The sequence below is a fragment of the Peromyscus leucopus genome, chromosome 19 (genome assembly GCF_004664715.2).
Source record: "Peromyscus leucopus breed LL Stock chromosome 19, UCI_PerLeu_2.1, whole genome shotgun sequence".
Lineage (NCBI taxonomy): Eukaryota > Metazoa > Chordata > Mammalia > Rodentia > Cricetidae > Peromyscus > Peromyscus leucopus.
In genome coordinates, this window is record NC_051079.1 from 76,433,207 (window position 1) to 76,452,101 (window position 18,895).

The 18,895-nt window shown below is 38.3% G+C and overlaps 1 protein-coding gene across 3 annotated transcripts in view; it reads left to right on the forward strand.

Annotated features, from left to right (window-relative positions):
* Nucleotides 1-18,895, forward strand: part of Cd226 (CD226 molecule) — a 101,145-nt gene that overhangs the window by 21,124 nt on the left and 61,126 nt on the right. For all 3 annotated transcript variants that reach the window (XM_037197240.1, XM_037197241.1, XM_028886852.2), the window contains exons 2-3: nucleotides 1,830-1,901; nucleotides 2,146-2,484. In XM_037197240.1, coding sequence (XP_037053135.1) covers nucleotides 1,856-1,901; nucleotides 2,146-2,484 — 385 coding nt within the window. In that variant the 5' untranslated portion in view covers nucleotides 1,830-1,855. The remainder of the gene's footprint in view (nucleotides 1-1,829; nucleotides 1,902-2,145; nucleotides 2,485-18,895) is intronic.

Genomic DNA, 18,895 nt, shown 5'->3' on the forward strand with positions numbered 1-18,895 from the left:
TTGTCACATGGCTCGTGGCTCACTGGTATCTTAACATGTTGCTTCTTATCACAGCGGCTGGCAGCGTCTCTACCTCAGCCTCAGCCTTCCTGTTCCCAGAATTCTCTTCTCTGCTTGTCCCGCCTATACTTCTTGCCTGGCTACTAGCCAATCAGCATTTTATTTATACAGAGTGATATCCACAGCACCAAATGAAGTAATATTTGTTCTTAAAATAAAAGGTGAAATACACTTTTGCCTTTGTACTTCAAATTTGATTCAATATAAAAGATTATCAGTGGGCATCAACTACTCAACCTGAGTATCTAATGGGGGAATGTTTTCAGAGAACATGAAGTTCACACTGAGAATGAGGACTGACCTCATTTACAATGTACATATTGCATCCTAGCTCTACTAATGGGGGCAATGGCAATACAATTCTTTTTATAAAGTTATAATTTTGATTTTTTTTATATTATCATGTTGAAATGCCCCCATAAAGTTTTAAGAACTAGAATTGCTATTTTATTTTAAATGTATTAGTCATTCATATTATAATTGTTTGTGTTTGTGTGTGCATGTGTGTGTGTGTGTATGTTTGTGTGTGTGTGCATGTTTGTGTGTGTATGTGTGTGTGTATGTTTGTGTGTGTATGTGTGTGTATGTGTGTGTGTATGTGTGTGTGTTTGTGTGTGTATGTGTGTGTATGTGTGTGTGTATGTTTGTGTGTGTATGTGTGTGTGTATGTGTGCATTTATGTTTATGTGTGTGTATGTTTGTTTGTGTGTGTATGTTGTGTGTGTATGTTTGTATGTGTGTATGTTTGTGTGTGTGTGTATGTTGTGTGTGTATGTTTGTGCGTGTGTGTGTGTGTGTTTAGGTGCCACAGTATACCTGTGTTGGTCGAAGCATAACTTTGTGGAGTTAGTTCTATCTTATACCTTTATGTGGATTCTGGGGATCTAATTCAGGTTCTCAGGCCTATGTAGCAATAACCTGTATTGGCTAAACTATCTTGCCACATCCCTGAATTGTTGTTTTTATAAGAGAAGGAAAAGAGAAATGATGAATCTTAGAAATCAATTCCATTTTGATGGTATAATATAGTTACATAATGTGCAGCCTCCAAGGGGACTTGTCTGGAATGTCTAATTTCTTAGCGCTACATAATTATTTTAAATAAAGTTAAAAAAACATCAGATACAATAGCATATTTGTATGTGTTGTGGACCACCATTTTCTTGTAGCTAGAGGTTCATTCTTTGTATGTATATGCTCAAGTCTAGTGAGGAGATGCAGCCAAAGAAGGCCACATGTGAGTGGCTGTCTGCTATGCAGGCTCATCCCGTCAACATCTAGTACTCACCCCCATTCACATTCTCAGTGAGGAGTTCCTGGACCAGCCTATATCAAAAGAGCTCGACTTTCTTGTATGCTTCACTTTTCTTCAGGTACTTGCCACCTTCAACCTACTATATCTAGTACACCTTCAGTGTTGCATCATTCTCTTCCTAAGAAAATGGCACAGGATGCTATTTTTAAGATGTGTTTTTGTATGTTCTTGTTGCATAGAGCTGAGCCTGACACAGGATATACTCAGTAAACATTTGTCAACTGAAAGCATCTTTCTTGAAAATTATTTCTTGAAAGTAAACTAACTGACAAAGAAGTAACTGCACTTTACCCATCCCTGTATAAGAGCAAAGCTGCTTTTGAAGTTAAAACTTTTCCTGTGCTCATACTTCAGAGAAAAAGATGCAGCTGATAACATCTGAGAGGAAGGAAACAGCGCTTCATGTTGAGTTGTGAATATAACATCATACACATTATTTTTTTTTTTTATGCAGGCTAGCCTTCTGAACTGTTTCCAGAGATGGCTTATCTTACTTTGCTTTTGGCTATTCTTCGTGTGCACAAAGGTAAAGACAATCCTATGTCTTCATTTAAAAGTTTTGTTGTGTTTTTGGTGTCTGAGTGTGATGTGCAGATTCCCTTAGGTAATTTCTCACTTGTTCAGAAATACTAAAATTTACAAAAGCCAATTTTGTAGATGAAATTGTCAGGCTTTACTATGAATGTATCAGACTATTTAAGTTTTATAAAATTTATCTATTTGGTTTTTCATGATTGCATATAACTCAGTTTATGTGATGTGTATTTTAGCACTGTGTGAAGAGACCTTTTGGGACACAGCTGTTCGGCTCTCTGAGACTATGACTCTGGAATGTGTGTATTCATTTACGGATAACTTAACCCAGGTGGAGTGGAGCAAGATCAATGGCACAGAAAAAGTGACCATAGCTATTTACAACCCTAGCCATCCTGTGCATATACAGCGTAACTACCGCCATAAAGTGCACTTTCTGAACTCAACAGTGGGGTTCCACAATATGAGCCTTTCCTTTCACAATGCCTCTGAAGAAGACACCGGCACCTACTCATGCTTGTTTCATACTTTCCCACATGGATCTTGGGAAAAGAAGATAAAGGTGGTCCAGTCAGGTAAGGAAAAACTTTATTTTCTCTCTCTTATTTTTTTTTACTTAAAATGTTTATTCTAAGAAATCCAACTAAAAGCTTAAAGCATTATTCTGTTCTTTTTCCTTTTCCATTTATAGATTCTTTGAGGTTATTTTTCCTCAAAGACTAATGTAAACCAATCCCATTTTTCTTAATTGCTGTCATTTCTGAGTGGAGGTGTCTCATGGGTTTCAGTGATGTGGGAAGAAGCACAGATTTACGTAGTCTTTTTTGATGACATGAGGCTTGATTCAAGTGATGTTGCCAACATGAAGATTCAGAGCCAATCCCTTCTTTCAAAGCTTATCTCAGCATTGTGTGGGACCATTTCTTTTTGCTGAGCATTTGGCACTAATTTCAGCCCCTGGATATCTAGGATCATTTCTGCATAACTTAATCTGAATTTATTAGCAAATTCTGAGCAAAGTTGAAGACAGACTCCATCTTCAACCTATCTACTTTCTTTAGAAACTGAGAGACATTGTATCAGAAAGAGAATAATATAGCCATCTGTTATAGGATGATTTATATTAAGTAGGATGGTGACTATGCTTTGATTCTTCTCATATGGCCACTTAGACTAGGTATGGTATATCAAAAGAGTCTGGGTTTTAAAGCCATCATTTTCCATAAAATCTTGTGTTAGTGGCTCACCCCCTCTCAATCTGAACAACAAGTGAAGACAATAATAATAACTTCCTTGTTGAATGTTTAGGGATAATATATTTAAAGAGTTTGGTCCATGGTCATTAGAGAATAGGGTATTATTACTATTAGTATTACTGATTTTTTTCTATTTTTGATACAAAAAATATTCACAGACTTTTCAGATAACAGTGAAAAGGGAAGGGTTTGGAATTGTAGTTTCCTGTCCTGTGGCTCTCAAGTCATGCCCATGGATACACAAAGGAGGATGTGTTGTACCATCTGAAGCAGAGCCTTTTTTTTTTATTAAAGTGATGAAAATTCTAAAAAAACAACAATGATCATGGTACAAGAGGAATAAGAAATGATTAGGAAGAAATGGCACTTTACACATGTAGGTTTTTTTCCCTCTTGGGTATAGCTAATCTTGACTAATTTTGTTATGAAGTGTTAATTAACAAAATATCTTTGGGCACTTGTTTATTAAAGGATTTGTTATACCACTAAGGAACCTGTTTGCCACCATACACTGGCACCTGTTTAGTGCTCTCTGCTAGTTCTAAGTATAAAATCCACTTTGACCCATATTTCCAGAAACAGAAGTGATATGGGCCTTGAATTAGGGTGATGTATTTCACGAGTGGCTTCAGCTGTCAGGGCTGAAAGGAAAGGAGTGCCCCTTCGTGGCTTGTGGTGTCAGGGTTTGTAGTTTATCTCCTACATCAGGCATTTTGATATGTGTCATAGAAGAGAAGATCTAGACATCTCTGAATGTTTAGTGTGGAACATGGAGCTAAACTGTCAGACCATTGTTGGATCAATGGAGGATTTGTAGCATAAGTTTTGGAAGAGTTTGGGGAGTTTTTTTCCTCCATTATATCGCTCAGATTTGCTGCCCCCTTTACTTTTTCTAGGTCAGTGAAGGAGAGACTCTGGGGGCTTTGAAATGGAATGGTGGTTCTTCATTTCCTCAAGTGTCTCTCATGGTGAAATCCTGAGACATGTTTTGTTGTTTTAAAAAATAATGATTTTTAACTTTAAAGAGCATATTGATGTAGTGGGCTAAGGCATATGGTCTACCTTATTCTGAGATTTGCAAGGGTGTTTATTTTATGATAATGATGAAACTAAATATTTGTTATATTTTAAAATTTGCCTTAAAATGTATCTAAAAAGCTCCTTATAAGGAGCCTCAGTAGCACAGTAGGTAGTGTGTCAGTATCATAAAAAGTTCCTTTTATGCTTTATTCACAACTTACCAAGATCTACAAATACTGTATTTTAAATAATATAAAGATAGAGTTGATCTATTTAATACTAAAAATATCAAACTTAACAATGCAGAAATCCTAATGTGCATAATAGATTGTCAGAATTCTAAAATAAAGGAGTTGATCTATTTAATATTAAAAGAAAAACAAACTTAAAAATCAGAAATCAAAATGTGTATGACATTGTCAGAACTTCATGGGAAGGAGTGATGCTACATGCTTATCATTAACACTGACTTCTGCTCTTCATTAGTAACTCTCTATGGAAGAAGGATCTTCTTTCAGTGTCTTAGATTTCCTGATTCTTCCCCACTGTACACTTGGATGTGGACATTACCTTCAGGATCTCCACATGGGGATGCCATGCATTGTAAAGTCTTCTAGCCTTTCCAAGGCCTCCAGCTCTGTATGTGTCTCGTGGTATAGCACCACAGGTTGATGTTAAGTAATATCTGGGGAGACATGAATCTCTAGGTCTTACAAGGATGAGACATGACCATTGTATATATACCTAAAAAGTTCCTTTTTGCTTTATTTCTTCCTCCTTTCCATAGTCTTTTAGCCTAATATTGAGCTAGTTGGAGATCTTATTCTGGATAAGTGACAGTGTTAGTAGAAAAGACTTTAAAAATGTTTGCTAGCTTTAAAGTAGGGATTTCTTAATTACCAATAAAATTAAATAGATAAAATTGGCTGTATTATTTTCACAATTCATGGTAAAATATATTGAGGTGACTTAGGCAATAACATTTCAAAAGTGCTCTTTGGTAGCAGAGTCTATGGTGGAAGTCTTGGGGAACAGATTGCTTACCTAGTATCTCTGGCCTTAGTGGTCAGTGAAATAAAACATATTTCTAGTTAAATAACTCCCTACCTGCTAGATAGTGACCCACTGCAATGTCCTGCCCAAGTTTTAGTAGATATCCTCTTTGTAGGAAGCAATCAAATGTCTCCTGTAATATGTTGGAATACTCAGCCACACAGAAAAAAACATTTTCTGGTTCCCAAATGAAGGAGAAAGGAGAGAGAGGAACCATCAGACCTGTTTTGGAATATGATACATTAGCTGGTTAAGGAAATACATATTCTGTGATATAATAATTTTGCTTTCTTTGATATTCTATTGACTGTGCACATGTGTCAGAAAATCCATGTTTATAGTAATAGTGATGATAGGAGCAATATTTGGGAACCATCCAGAAGTTCACGAGTAGGATAAGCAAATACACATGGTTCACTCATGAAGGAGGAAACTGCATTCCTGAGAAAGGAGGGATCACCACTATACTTATCAACAGAGATGAATCTCACCAATATCACACCAAGGGAAGTAAGCAAACCATAGATGACTTTGGGTGTGGTTCCTGTCTTTTACATTGTATAGGCATGCAAAAACTAAGCAAAACATAGTTGATTGACATATAAATAAGAACAACAAAATAAGGCTATAATGAACAAGGAGTTCTAAAGCATGATCAAGAAGAATACAGAATCAGCAGTGACCACCAGAGTCTTTAATATTCATTGTTACAGTGATATTCATATGGTTTTTATTTACTATTTCTCAAAACTATATTATAGCATTTCTTTCAAACATGCTGAATTTCTAGGAAAATGATGGAAATATTTAATTGCCGTATTTGAGCAGCTCAAATATACCTTCCTAAGGTAGGTATGAAAGCTCCACTCTTATTTGGTCTGAATATTAAAGAGAAGGAAGCTTCAAGAATGCCCTCAATTTTTTTTTTATGATCTAAGAACAGGAAAATGTTAACTTTAGTTAAAAAGGACAGAGAATTGGGGGACCAGATTGGGCTTGTCAGAAGGGACATAATTCTGGTGCCCTGGGTTGTAACATAGACTCTGAGCACCTGTCACTCAACATTATGGAACAGTGGAGCAGAAAAGCAGTTCAAGATTGAACATGTCAACTTTGATGTTATTTTGTCATCCAGTACATGTGAAAAAGAATTAACAAAGTTTCAGTGAGTAGGAGCAGAAGACTTAGGACATAACTTGGAGCAAGGGCACATTGAAGTGTGTGGAGACATTGTGTACAGACATGGAAGTTATAGGGAAAGGAGGAAGAGAGGCCAGGCTGTTAAAAGAAGGATGAAGCAGAAAAAATGGATCACTGGTTTGGGGGCAGCAGACAGTGGGACTCACAGTTATCTTTCTTGCTGCACCTGCATAGATGTTTTGGTCGGTTGTATCACATGGCTGTGATGTTCATATTCCAGCGCACTTATCTCAGATTGAACACTGAGTTGCTTCTCACTGTGTCCCTTTAAAGAGTTCCATTCATTTTGGGTGGGATAAGGATGCACATGTCTTTCACACCCCTTTCCATAGTCTCATATTCTTACTCCCTGCTAGTCTAGCACTCTTTGCCCAGGTGCTAGCAGATAAAAGGTTCATGCTTATGTATTGACAGTTAACAGTGCCTTAGAGATTGGAGGCCCCAGAGTTCGTAAAACAGCTTCTAAAGATAATGCTGACCTCCTTATCAAGTGGGGACAGCATTGTTTCTTTTCCCCTTAGGGTTGGTGATGCAAGGATTCAAAGGTGGAAAGGGGAGAGTGTCCTAGATCCAGTTTCCAGAAATAGATTTGCTGATATGGGAGAGTGAACTCAATCCATTAACTCATCCACCAAGTCTTTACTAAGAACTTAAAATATTCTAGGTAATGTTCAGTGATTTGGAAGATAAAAATCCGTGGCTCTGCATGTAGTTTATCCTGGTTTGCAATTAATAGCTTGTCTTATTTCAGTAGGTGGACTTTCTTTTGTAATCCTTCTTAATATATTACCACACTTTTATTTCAGCTTTTGTTTTGTTTATCCAGAATAAACAAAGAAAGAAAAATGCATAAAAATAACTCTACCTTGTGTAGTACTGACAGGTACAAAGTGATGAAGGTGGAGACTTGGTGTGAAAGGCCAAGGGCATTCTGAATGTCAAAGGATATTCTACAGCTGCTAAGAAGGCCACTAAGAAAAAATGTCATAGCCTCTTGCTACAAAGGTTACTGGAAATTGTTCAGATCTTTATCTTAATTCTTTAAATTCTCAAAGGTCGAGCAAATCCACAATTCTTCCACTAGTCCTTACTATAGCTACTCTTTACCCAGTCTGAAAGAAGCTGCTAACCACAAAGTCTGGAACATGTTTCCTCTACAGAGCAGGGGTTAGGGTGTTGAGTTATGTGGGGGCTGGTATGTGTAGGGGACAAGGCCTCATTCATGAGTAATAATAGCTGGTATTCTTCCATCAGTCTTTGGTACTTATTAGCATCATCATGGAACACATTCAGTCCACAGGTCAAGGCTACCTAAGACTTGCTGGGCTTCATTGTTGTTTAAGGTTTTTCTTTTTTTTTCTTATCAAAGGTCAAAAGCTACAGAGAGCAAGCATTGTTCTCTGTAGAATTAGTGCATAGATTATAAATGGTGATTACAGGAATATACCTATAGACTAGTTAGAGTGCTAACTGGAAACAAAATCTTAGTTTTCATTTTATAAAATGAAAGCATTGAATTTTGAATCTACAAACAAGGAATCAAACAAGAAAATAAGTAACTGAAGAAGGTAGGAGAAATAAAACTCTTGGCTCCAGGGCTGGCTTGAGAGAATCTTCTGAGAATTTTCTCTGAGCTGATGCTGCCAGTGGGGATATCATTTAGAGATGATAAGAAACAACTAGGTTTGTAAACTGTATTTTTTGTTGCTGGCCTTTGTTTTTGTTTGGCTTTATAGGGAGTGGTGATTAGAAGTAGAACAATCTATCCCTTTCTTCATGAAAATGGCGGGAAACTGTTTCCGAAGACATTAAAGGTTTTGAAACTGTTAACAATTTTAAGACCATCAAGTTGATCCTTCTGGGGTCATTGCAAAATGAGTCCCTGGAGCAACATCTCCTGTACTTATTTTAGAATAGTTTTAATTAAATAACACCACTGATGGGGCTATTGGCGCTTCCCCAGAGAGATTATTCACAATCCAATAAATCTTAATGTGAGGAAATTTCTCCCGACTTCAGCTATTTAGCCAACTTACATCTTAAAAGCCTGGTCTTTTCATATTTGCCCAGGGAGAAATGTTCATGTTTATAGGTTTTGGACATAGGAAGGTGCTTAGAGAAAGATCCACCATCCATAGGATATATGTATAGGAAAGATCATGTTTCAGGAAAGATCATGTCCCTCAGGATATGGGTATAGGAGGGTGTCAAGGGGAAGACCCATGTTCAGTAGGAGAGGTATATAGGAAAGTGTCTAGAGAAAGGGTGATAACATGCCATTTTATATTTACTCGTACTTGAAGTAGATATGGGTGACCCGCCTGTGGAATGCAGTGGAATGGAGATGGTGGTCAGCAAGGATAAAGTGTGGGTATGAGCTCTGTGTTCAAAAGTTCAACTTAGCTATCAGAATGCTCATGAAAATTCACATTATCATCTCATCTGACTGGTTCCCAATACAAACTAGGGTAATTTCTTAGGTGCAGAATGAAATTCATTGTGCTACCAAAATTGACATTTCAAAATGTCTTAGTGAAGGTGTGTGTGTGTGTGTGTGTGTGTGTGTGTGTGTGTGTTCCATGAATATGGTGTAATTTTCCTTTTTTAATTGAAAATAGATTCTTTCATACAATACATTATGACCACAGTTTCCCCTACCTTGACTCCTTACAGCTCTTTCCCCACCTCCCCTCTCCCCCAGATCCATTCCCCCTCAGTTTTCCTTCAGAAAGAAGAAAGATTTCAAGAGACAACAGCCTGCTGTGGGATATCATTCTGTATGCTGTGAATGATTGGTTGCTCTGATTGGTTGATAAATAAAATGCTGATTGGCCAGTAGCCAGGCAGGTTGAACAGTATAGGCAGGGTAAGCAGACAGGAGAATTCTGGGAAGAGGAAGGGCTGAGTCAGGAGTCACCAGCCAGACACAGAGGAAGCAAGATGTCAAGGTAGAATTGAGAAAAGGTACCAAGCCACATGGCTAAACATAGATAAGAATTCTGGGTTAATTTAAGTTTAAGAGCTAGTCAGTAATAAGCCTGAGCTAATGGCCAAGGAGTTGTAATTAATATGAGCTTCTGAGTGATTATTCCATATGCGGGCTATGGGACTGCCGGGGCTTCGCGGGACCCGAGAAACATTACAACTACAACAACCAAATATGCTAAAACAAGATACAGTAAGAGAAGATAAAAGCCCACCTATGAAGGCTATACAAGGCAACCCAATAGAAGAAAAAGCATCTCAAGAGCAGGCAAAAGAGTCAGAGATACAGCCATTTCCACTGTTAGGCATCACATAAAAACACCAAACTAACAAGTATGCAGAGTACCTAGTGCAGACTCATCCAGGCCCTGTGCTTGCTTCTTCAGTATGTGAGCCCATGTGAGCCCTGCTTAACCAGTTCAGTGGGACATGTTCTCCCGGTGTCCTCTGATTCCTACAATCCCCCCCCCTTCTGCAGGATTTCCTGATCTCTAAGGGGAGGGACTCCATGGAAACCTCTAATTTAGACTCTCTGTATACAATGTTTGGCTGTGGGTCTCTGCATCCACTCTCATCAGCTGCTGGAGGAAACCTCTCTAATGACTGGATAAGGCACCAATCTATGGATATACCAGATTATCATTAGGAATCATTTTATTGATTTTTTTCCCTGTGGGGGAAAGACAATTGTGTTTGGTTCTACCCTAGGTTTCTGGGCTATTCAGTCTCAGTTCTTGACCATTTAGGCAGTGTAGGGCATAGGATCTCTTTCTGGTGTGAGCCTCAAGTTAAACCAGATATTGGTTGGCCACTCCACAAGTTTTTTTTTTTTTTACCACTATTGCCCCAGCACATCTTGTAGGCAGAAGAGATTGTACACTGAAGGTTTTGTGGTCAGGTTGGAGTCCAAGTTTCTCTTTTGGTAGCCTGCCAAGTACGTTCTCACACCAAAGAGACTAGAACATAGGGGCAAAGGCTCCACGCAGGTACCAGCTCACCCTTTCTATGTTCAGTGAGTTATATAGATGTTGTCTTTAGCAATGGGGACCCCATTGTCAGTTTTTGAAGAGTGACCCTCTGTTCTGGCATCAGTCTGGGTTGTTTGGGGATTTCCATGGAACCCTTTCAGCCAATAACTTGACAGAATGCAGCCCAGTCCCACCACTGAAAACCTTGCCTGGCTACAAAAAATGACCAGTTCAGACTCGATATTCTCCATTACTAGGAGTCCTCAGTAGAGACATCTTCATAGATTCCAGGAAGGTTACACTGTACTAGGTTTCCACACTGCCTCAAAACTCTAGATTACAGGAAATTTTTAATCATATTTCCAATTAATTCCATGAATGGATAGAGTAAATTTATTTTCCTTTACAAACTACATACTATAATTGAAAACCCACCATTTTTCACACGAGAAACAGCCAAGGAATCCCATTATTATTTCTGATATGGGGCTTGGTAATATTTGTATATTTACTAAGAGATAGTTTGTTCATTAGCTCATGACATTAGATTTCTTGGAGGGTCCCTTCATTACCTATTTCTATGTGCGTGGTGCTGGGGATCAAACATCGGACCTCACACATGGTAGACAAGCACTCCACCACCCTTCTGTATACCCAGTGTCTTCTGTATTACCTCTAAAAATACATATTTATGGATAGTTAAATACATAATATTTATAAATAGAGCTTCTATTTCTTATGTGTTAGAACTGTTTCATAAAGTAGGAATTTAATCAGAAAGAAACATGTCCAACTACTCTTCCTGCATTTCCTTGAACTGACTCAATATTTGAATTCTCATTTTTAAAAATAGATACATTAATTTATTTTACATCTTGGCCACAGTCCCCCCCCCTGCAAACCCCTCTGTTCCCACCCCTCAGTCCACTCTTCCTGTATTTCTGTCAGGAAAGGATAGGTCTCCCATGAATAGCAACAAAACATGACATCTCAAGTTGCAGTAAGACCAAGCATCTCTCCATGTATTAAGGCTGGGCAAAGTGACCCTGTATGAGGAGTAGGATCCCAAAAGCCAGGAAGAGAGTTAGAGACAATCCTTGTTCTCACTGTTAGGAGTCCCACAAGGCAACCAAGCTACACAACTGTAATATATATGCAGAGGGCCTATGTTAGTCTCATGCAGACTTACTGGTTGTCGGTTCAGTGTCTGTGAGCCCAGGTAAGTTGGCTACTGGAAAAGGGGGTGTATTTCCCAGTCAGGTAAAAACTTGGCACAAGGGAATCTCTCAGGGATCTACAAAGATGACCCCAGCTTAGACTTTTAGCAAAAGCAGATCCATAGCCTGAACTGGCCATCTCCTGTGACCAGATTGGTGGCTCACCCCATTGTCATAAGAGAGGTGCCATCCATCAACTGAAGGAAACAGATGCAGACCCACAGCCAAACATTAGGCAAAGTTGGGGGAATCTTGCAGAAGAGGAGGAGAAAGGATTGTAGAAGCCAGAGGGCTCAAGGACACCACATGAATTCTCATTTTTAATGTAGTCTGACCATTACATTTTTAGTGAAAATAGCATTAAAAAAATTAAGCCAAAGGGAAAATTATAACCTGTTGCCAAGTGACATTATTATATTGAATTACAATTTATTGAATGTATTGAATGAATGATAGCAATCATTTAAATCCTTATGTAAATTCCTTCTAAACTCATTGAAAATTACATGTGTGTGTGTGTGTGTGTGTGTGTGTGTGTGTTTATCTGTGAAGAAATAAGAAAATGTCCTTATTATGAGTTATAATCTCGTGAAAGGCCTATGTTCATGCAACTTGAAATTATAACAGCTGGGCAAACCTATTACATGGGAATTGTGCTAAGTAGCATTCTTCATGGCTCGGGGAAATGAGAGATGGCTAAGATTTCTTCTGGTTTGGTGGGAACCATGGGCTGGGAATCTGGTATGTTTTAGATGACAGGCACATTAGGGATGAGAAGCTCTATGTAGAAGGCACATCTTATGAAACACTACTAACAAGGGAAATATAATTGAATATATAAAGTTGAATATAAACACATTTTGTTAGAGACTGTGGGATAGGTTGGGAAGTACAAATTTTATTTATTGGATTTCACTTAGCAGCTAGTAAAGTTTTTGTAAGGTGGAGGTCACATGTTAGCCACAGCTTGTAGTAGTATGAGAGTTGATTAGGTTGAGAAAGCAGAAAGATGGCATAGGTAAAGCTGATGAGACAAAGAGAGCCCTGTCAACTCAAGCAGGACAGGTGAAGCTTGCAAGGAATGCCCACAGTGCAGTCTGTTACCAACAAAGAAAGCTTCTACGCTAAATTCCATCTCTCCTTCCTCCCTCCTGCCTTTCCATACATACTTATCAAATGCTCTGAGCTATGTTAGGCAGCACATGTACAGTAGGAAAATATGTTTGTGTCCCTAATCTCACTCTCAGATCTGAATTACAGTCTAATCCAATGCTTGCTTGATGTGGGTGCCCTGAATGGGAGATGGTGATGTTAGGAGAAGAGAGGTGGTGTTATACACGCATGTTGGAAGGATGGAGCAAGAGACAGGGAAAGGGGAGACTCAAGGGATGCAGTGATGAAAAGACAATTGAATTGTCTCAAGAAGAAAGTTTAGAACTTCTGGAATTGGAGAATAATCAGACTGTTGCAAAATGGCTTCTTGTTAGATGGAAATCATGTTATAATGACACAAAAGCAAAGTGATTCTATTTTGTTTAGAGACAACTGGATTCTTAATAGAGCCCATGTAAAAGTTAGTTCAAGATGAATCAGAAGGGTAAAGAAATGGCATATTGTGCTATCAGTAGAAGGTCTAGATTATGATTGGAAGGGATCAGCGAAAATCATTAATGTGGGTTTAATCTACTAGAGTGTAGAGAGGAAAACCATATGAAGGCATGGGAAGGAGACAGTGTTCTGCAGCTGCAAGCCAAAAGAAGAGGCATCAAAAGGAACCAACCTGGCTGGCATCTTAAGTTTGGATTTTCAGCTTCCAGAATTCTGAAAATGAAATGTTTGTTGTTTAAGCCATCCATTCTGTGGTACTTTGTTAGAGCAGCTCCTCAGAAACTTCCTTTGTTATGATAATTGATCTTCATTGTCAACTTTATTGGAATTGAAGTCACCTAGGAAACACTTTTGAATGTGTCTATCAGAGCACCTCCTGAGAGGTTTAACTGAAGATGAAAGACTACCTAGAATGCGGCTTGGACTGAATAAAACAGTACACCGAGTGTTAGTCTTTCTTTTCCCACTCTGCTTTGTAGCTATGAATGAATGTGACCAGCCCCCTCACACTCTTGTCACCATACCTTCTTTGCCACGATGGACTTGATCTTAAACCAGGAGCCAAAATAAGCTTTCTTTTGGTCATAGCAATGAGAACAGTGACTAATACATTGCCCGTGTTGTTTTCAAATGCTATCAATTTTTCTGTTTCCTCTATGGACATCATTGGTGGGAACATGTTGTATACTTAGAAGACACGCTCAATAAAGTGATAAAAGAATAGAAGGAGATGATGCCTGTATACAAAGTCATCACCTTTAACCCTGGGAGGTACATAGGAAAACATTACTTTCAAACACAATTAAATGGGACATAGCAACCTTTTATGAGTTCCATTCAGGAAGTTAAATTTTTTTTTTTTTCTGGATTGTGGCAGAAGCTTATAGCTTATCTCATTTACCAAAGAGGTTTGAATGGAAGAGAAATATCTGCTGGGTCATTTATGGAAAGTAAATTCAAATGATAGCAAAACTGCAATGAATGAGGATGATAAGAGTCAATTTTAGAAGTACAGGTCAGAGAGACTGACGGTTTGAAAAAATAGGGGTAACTGGGGTGGAGAGTAGGATACTTGATAAAGAAAAAACAGTGACAGCACCTATTGACTAAGTTAGAGGTGTTGATAAAGACAAATGAGTTAAGAATGACATTTAGAGCTTGTTTGGAGGTTCTAGCAGGGGAGCGCAGCTACTCGTATACCCTTGACCAAAGACCGGTCCTCCTCTATTTGGGGAAGGTCGTCCTCTTCGACTGAGCACACAGCTTTGCAGCTTCAGGAGGGACGCACATGGAGCAGTGAGGGAGAAAGGGTTCACCTGCCTAGCCAGCCAGATAAGCCAAATCAACCCTGGTGATCAATGGGTGACAGATGTCGCAGGCAGATCACCCTGTGAGTTTGAGACCAGCCTGGTCTCCAAAGCGAGTTCCAGGAAAGGCATAAAGCTACACAGAGAAACCCTGTCTGGGGAGAAAAAAAAAGAATGACATTTAGTTCCAAACAGTAGGAGAATAGGAAGGACTCAGTTTGGAAAGGGGAATATGGCTTTGCTTATCTGTAAGTACGAAGTTTATAGAAGAGTTTGGAAATTTGAGTTATATTGTTTTATTCTTCTTTGCCACATGTTATTTCTCCCAAGGAAATTCTAGGGTTGGAGGTACACATTCTTTTTAATTTTTTAGAGATTTATTTATTATATTTTATGTTCCCGAGTGTTTTGCCTGGAATTCAGATGGTTGTCAGCTGCTATGTAGGTGCTGGTAACTAAACTGGGGTCCTCTGCAAGAGCAGTAAGTGTGTTTATCTGATGAGCCATTGCTCCTATCCCAAGGTAGACATTTTCATCTTAAGACCATGCTGTAGTTCTTATCCTAGTTTGTATTTGGTTATACACTAAGTATCAAAAATTTCCCAGACTAATTGGCCTTAATGACCTATACACCTTTAGACTAGTACCCAATGAAAATATAGCAGTGTTCTGAAATATGGTGTCTGTTTGCCAATACAGATGAGATTTGTGTCAGACCAGTTGGCTGGTTACATTTGTACAGCAAATTCAGTGGCGGAGTTATTATTCCCAGTGAGGTAATTTTTCCCAGTATATAAGTTAGATCAAAGGCTTATCATTTCTAGGAAGAAAACATGCTTCTCTTGGTTCCAGTAGAAGATTTGGGCATTCTTAAGGGCTTCTTTTACAAAGTTACTCTCTCTTCATCCACTGGAAAATTTTTATCCTCTGTGTCCACCATTTAACTTTCTCTCTTTGATGTTTTGAAATATTTTCTTTAGAGTTTGGGGCAGGTATTTTCAAATATTCTTTTGGCCTTGTTACTATTTGTACCTCTGGGCATTGTAACTCTTCCCAGTTGAATGGTATTTTTGCTTTTCTTTAAGTTGTACCTTTATCTGACTATGATACTTTGGTTTTGCATTTTAGCCATAAGGGGTTTTATTTTAATCACAGAACCTTTTAGATCTGTTAGAATGTATTTCCCTTAGACTTTCAAACATGTTTTCTAGTATTCGTGGGGTTTCTTTTGGGATTTTTACTTTTTAAACTAGAACTTATGTATATATTTTAAAAACCAGAATATTTGCATTTTAGAATGGTTTCCATTTGTTAAGTATGCAAAATTTCCAGTGAACATTTTCTAACTTTGACTTTCTGTTCAGAGTGGCAATTGCTTCAAAGCTCACAACTTATTCCACAGCACAATGTAAAATTCATTACATTTTTATTCTCATGGATTAAGTAACCACTTAGAAGAGCAATCTGAATGTATTAAGTTTTTTTTTTTTTTTTTTGACATGAGAGATTCAAGACAGAATGTGGACAATTTAGCTACCTATGGCCTCTGTGTTTAATTCTTCTGTCTAACTGGTTTTGTGTAGTTTGTCCCTTCATTCCGTTGTTTGGGCCAGGTTATTGACAGCATCACATGAGGGACAGGTTTCTACCATATAAAGTTTGACTTCTGTAGCAGTTGCTATTTAGAACTGAGCTAAGATGCCGGTAGGTGACAGTGTGTCTACCTTTGAAAAGTCTTGTTTTTATAGATTATCCTTTTTTTTCATTCTGAATCACTTTTGTTGGAGCTGTTCCCTTGCTTCTTGTTAATCCTTTCAATATTTTAAGACTTGGGTATTTGTGTTGGTCAACTGTGATTTTCTATTAGTGCTCAGATAAAGAGAGTAGTTAAGGCTTAAGGATCAGTAAGGATTTTGAGAAAGTCAGAATGGTTGGGGTTATGTAGGGAAAATGGAAAATTATATTGGAAGCAAGAGACTTGAAAAATCATGTGTTGAGGAAGAGGACTGGGTTCTAGTTGGTCTATATTGAATACCATCACCCTCCATGCTCTAGACTCTAGGTATGTCTTTCTGCACCATGACCCTTCTGTAGCAGGAATCTTAAAAGTACTTATTAATAAAATCAAACCTGAGGCGAGTTATTGGGGTCCATGCTGGTAGATCAGAGAGACAGAACAAGCCACAGCTATCTCACCTCGCCGGATCATCAGCTGGTCTTGTCTTCTCAGACTGGAGGCCTCTGAGTCCTCATCCGGAATGGGTCTCAGCTGAATTACTGCTCAAAAGCCTGAAGCTTAACTAGCCACATGCTTAACCAGCCAAAATGCTCTAGTTTCTGGTCCTCATGCCTTATATATCTTTCTGCTTTCTACCACCACTCCCTTGGATTAAAGGCTGGCTTTCTGGGATTAAAGGCTGTGTCACCATGCTTGGCTATTTCCAATGTGGCCTTGAACTCACAGAGATCCAGAGGGATTTCTATCTCTGGAATGCTAGGATTAAAGGTGTGAGTGCCACCATTTTCTAGCCTTTGTATTTAGTGGCTGTCTGTTCTCTGACCCCAGATAAATTTATTAGAGTACACAATATTTTGGGGAACACAATACTACCACACCCTTCCTTTCCAGTGTTATCCCAGAACTTGTTATTCTTCTACCATTGTACCCTTCAAAACCGTTCTCATAAATTTCTGTGAAATTCACCACTTTAATGCTATCTGGAGTGTAACCATGAGGACTTTAAAGGACCCTAATCCAGAGCATTTAATCGTTTCATTGTGGGTCCTTGAACTGTGTTCTGAATCTTGGTTTCTTAACGTTATTCATTTAGTGAAGAGGTGATTCCTAGTTTCTATTAAATTCAGCAGTTCTAAATCATGTTCCTGTAGTTCTTTAATATTAATTGTTCTATTTACCCTGTTTGTCTTTTAAACAGTACACACATTCAGAAAATACTCAAGGCCATTCTTCTCAATGCTAAAATTACTTTTCATTTCTTACACTAGGTCTGTATTCAAATATAAAACAATATATTTATTTAGAGCAAATTGCAAGTCTTGCAATATATTTGCAGTATCTCCAGTTCTAGTATAGATACATTAGTATACCACTTAGTAAATGACAGCTGGCCATTTATCATGAGGGATTTCCTGTATGTGAGGAAACTGGTAATGATGGATAATAAATGAGTGAGGACTCTTAGTGGCCCCTTAAGTATGGTTACCCAGAGATAGCCAACCAGAACACTCCAGAAAAGTAACCCCCCCCAGAGAAAGAACAAAAGTCAAACTAAAACCAAAATATAGCAAAAATTCAGGAGTAAATAATTATTTAGGAAATTAGGAATAAGTAAAGATTATCATGGTGGTAACATGCCAATTATCAAATGCAGTTTGGAATGTCAAAAATGATGTCATTTTATATATAGTTACTTCCTTTGTCTAATGTGGAGACAACTCATTTAAGTTCATTTTTAGAGATAATAAAAATGACATAATTATGACAGATGAAGTGCTATTTCAGTGTCTGCATTAGGTACACGGTGTCTGGCCCTGTGTGTAGAACAATTCACTCCTGGAGTCTGGGACTGTTGGCCTATTAGAGACATTACCTGTGAAAGTGGAAATGTTAGTGCCCTTCTTTGAGAAGGAAGCTGTTACTTCTCTGGAGCACTGGCCATATAATTAATCAACAGGATATGCTAAATTCTGACAGAAATACTGCAGTAGAAGAATGGGAAGGTAAGAGCCACAGCTTCAAAGCCAAAGGAGATACTTTAGAAGTTCACATGTGATGCTATCAGGATGAACATAGAATTTGAATATTTCAGCAGACAGAACTGTCTGTACAAAGACATGAAGTGAGTAAGAAGGATTATGAACACATGATGTCTTTTAACATAATAACTGTGATTACAAACTATGGATGGTGTGGGAAAAGATGGAACAGAGATGTTTGGAGGCTGACTATACTTAGAGAACTCTGTGATGTTAGAGGTTCCAAAATTGCAAGCAGGGATAGTTGAGATCAAATTTATATTTGGGAAGGAATTTCCTCCCATGGGAAAATTTGGTTATAAATTTTCCACCCCCCGCACAAAAACTAGAGAAACTGTTTTCTCTAAAACAGCAACAAACTGTATTGGTAACTTTCACATTGTTAGGTCCAAAATACCTGGTAGAACCCATTTAAGGGAGGAAGAGCTTACTTTAATTCGTGAGGTAAAAGGTTTGGTCCATCGAGGTGAGGAAGGAATGGTGACTATCGTGCCATCACGCTAACAGAAGGAGCATGCCACGGAGGCCATTAACATCACTGTAGATAAGGAAGCAGAAACCATGCCAAAACTAGGGGCTGGGCTCTAAACCTGCA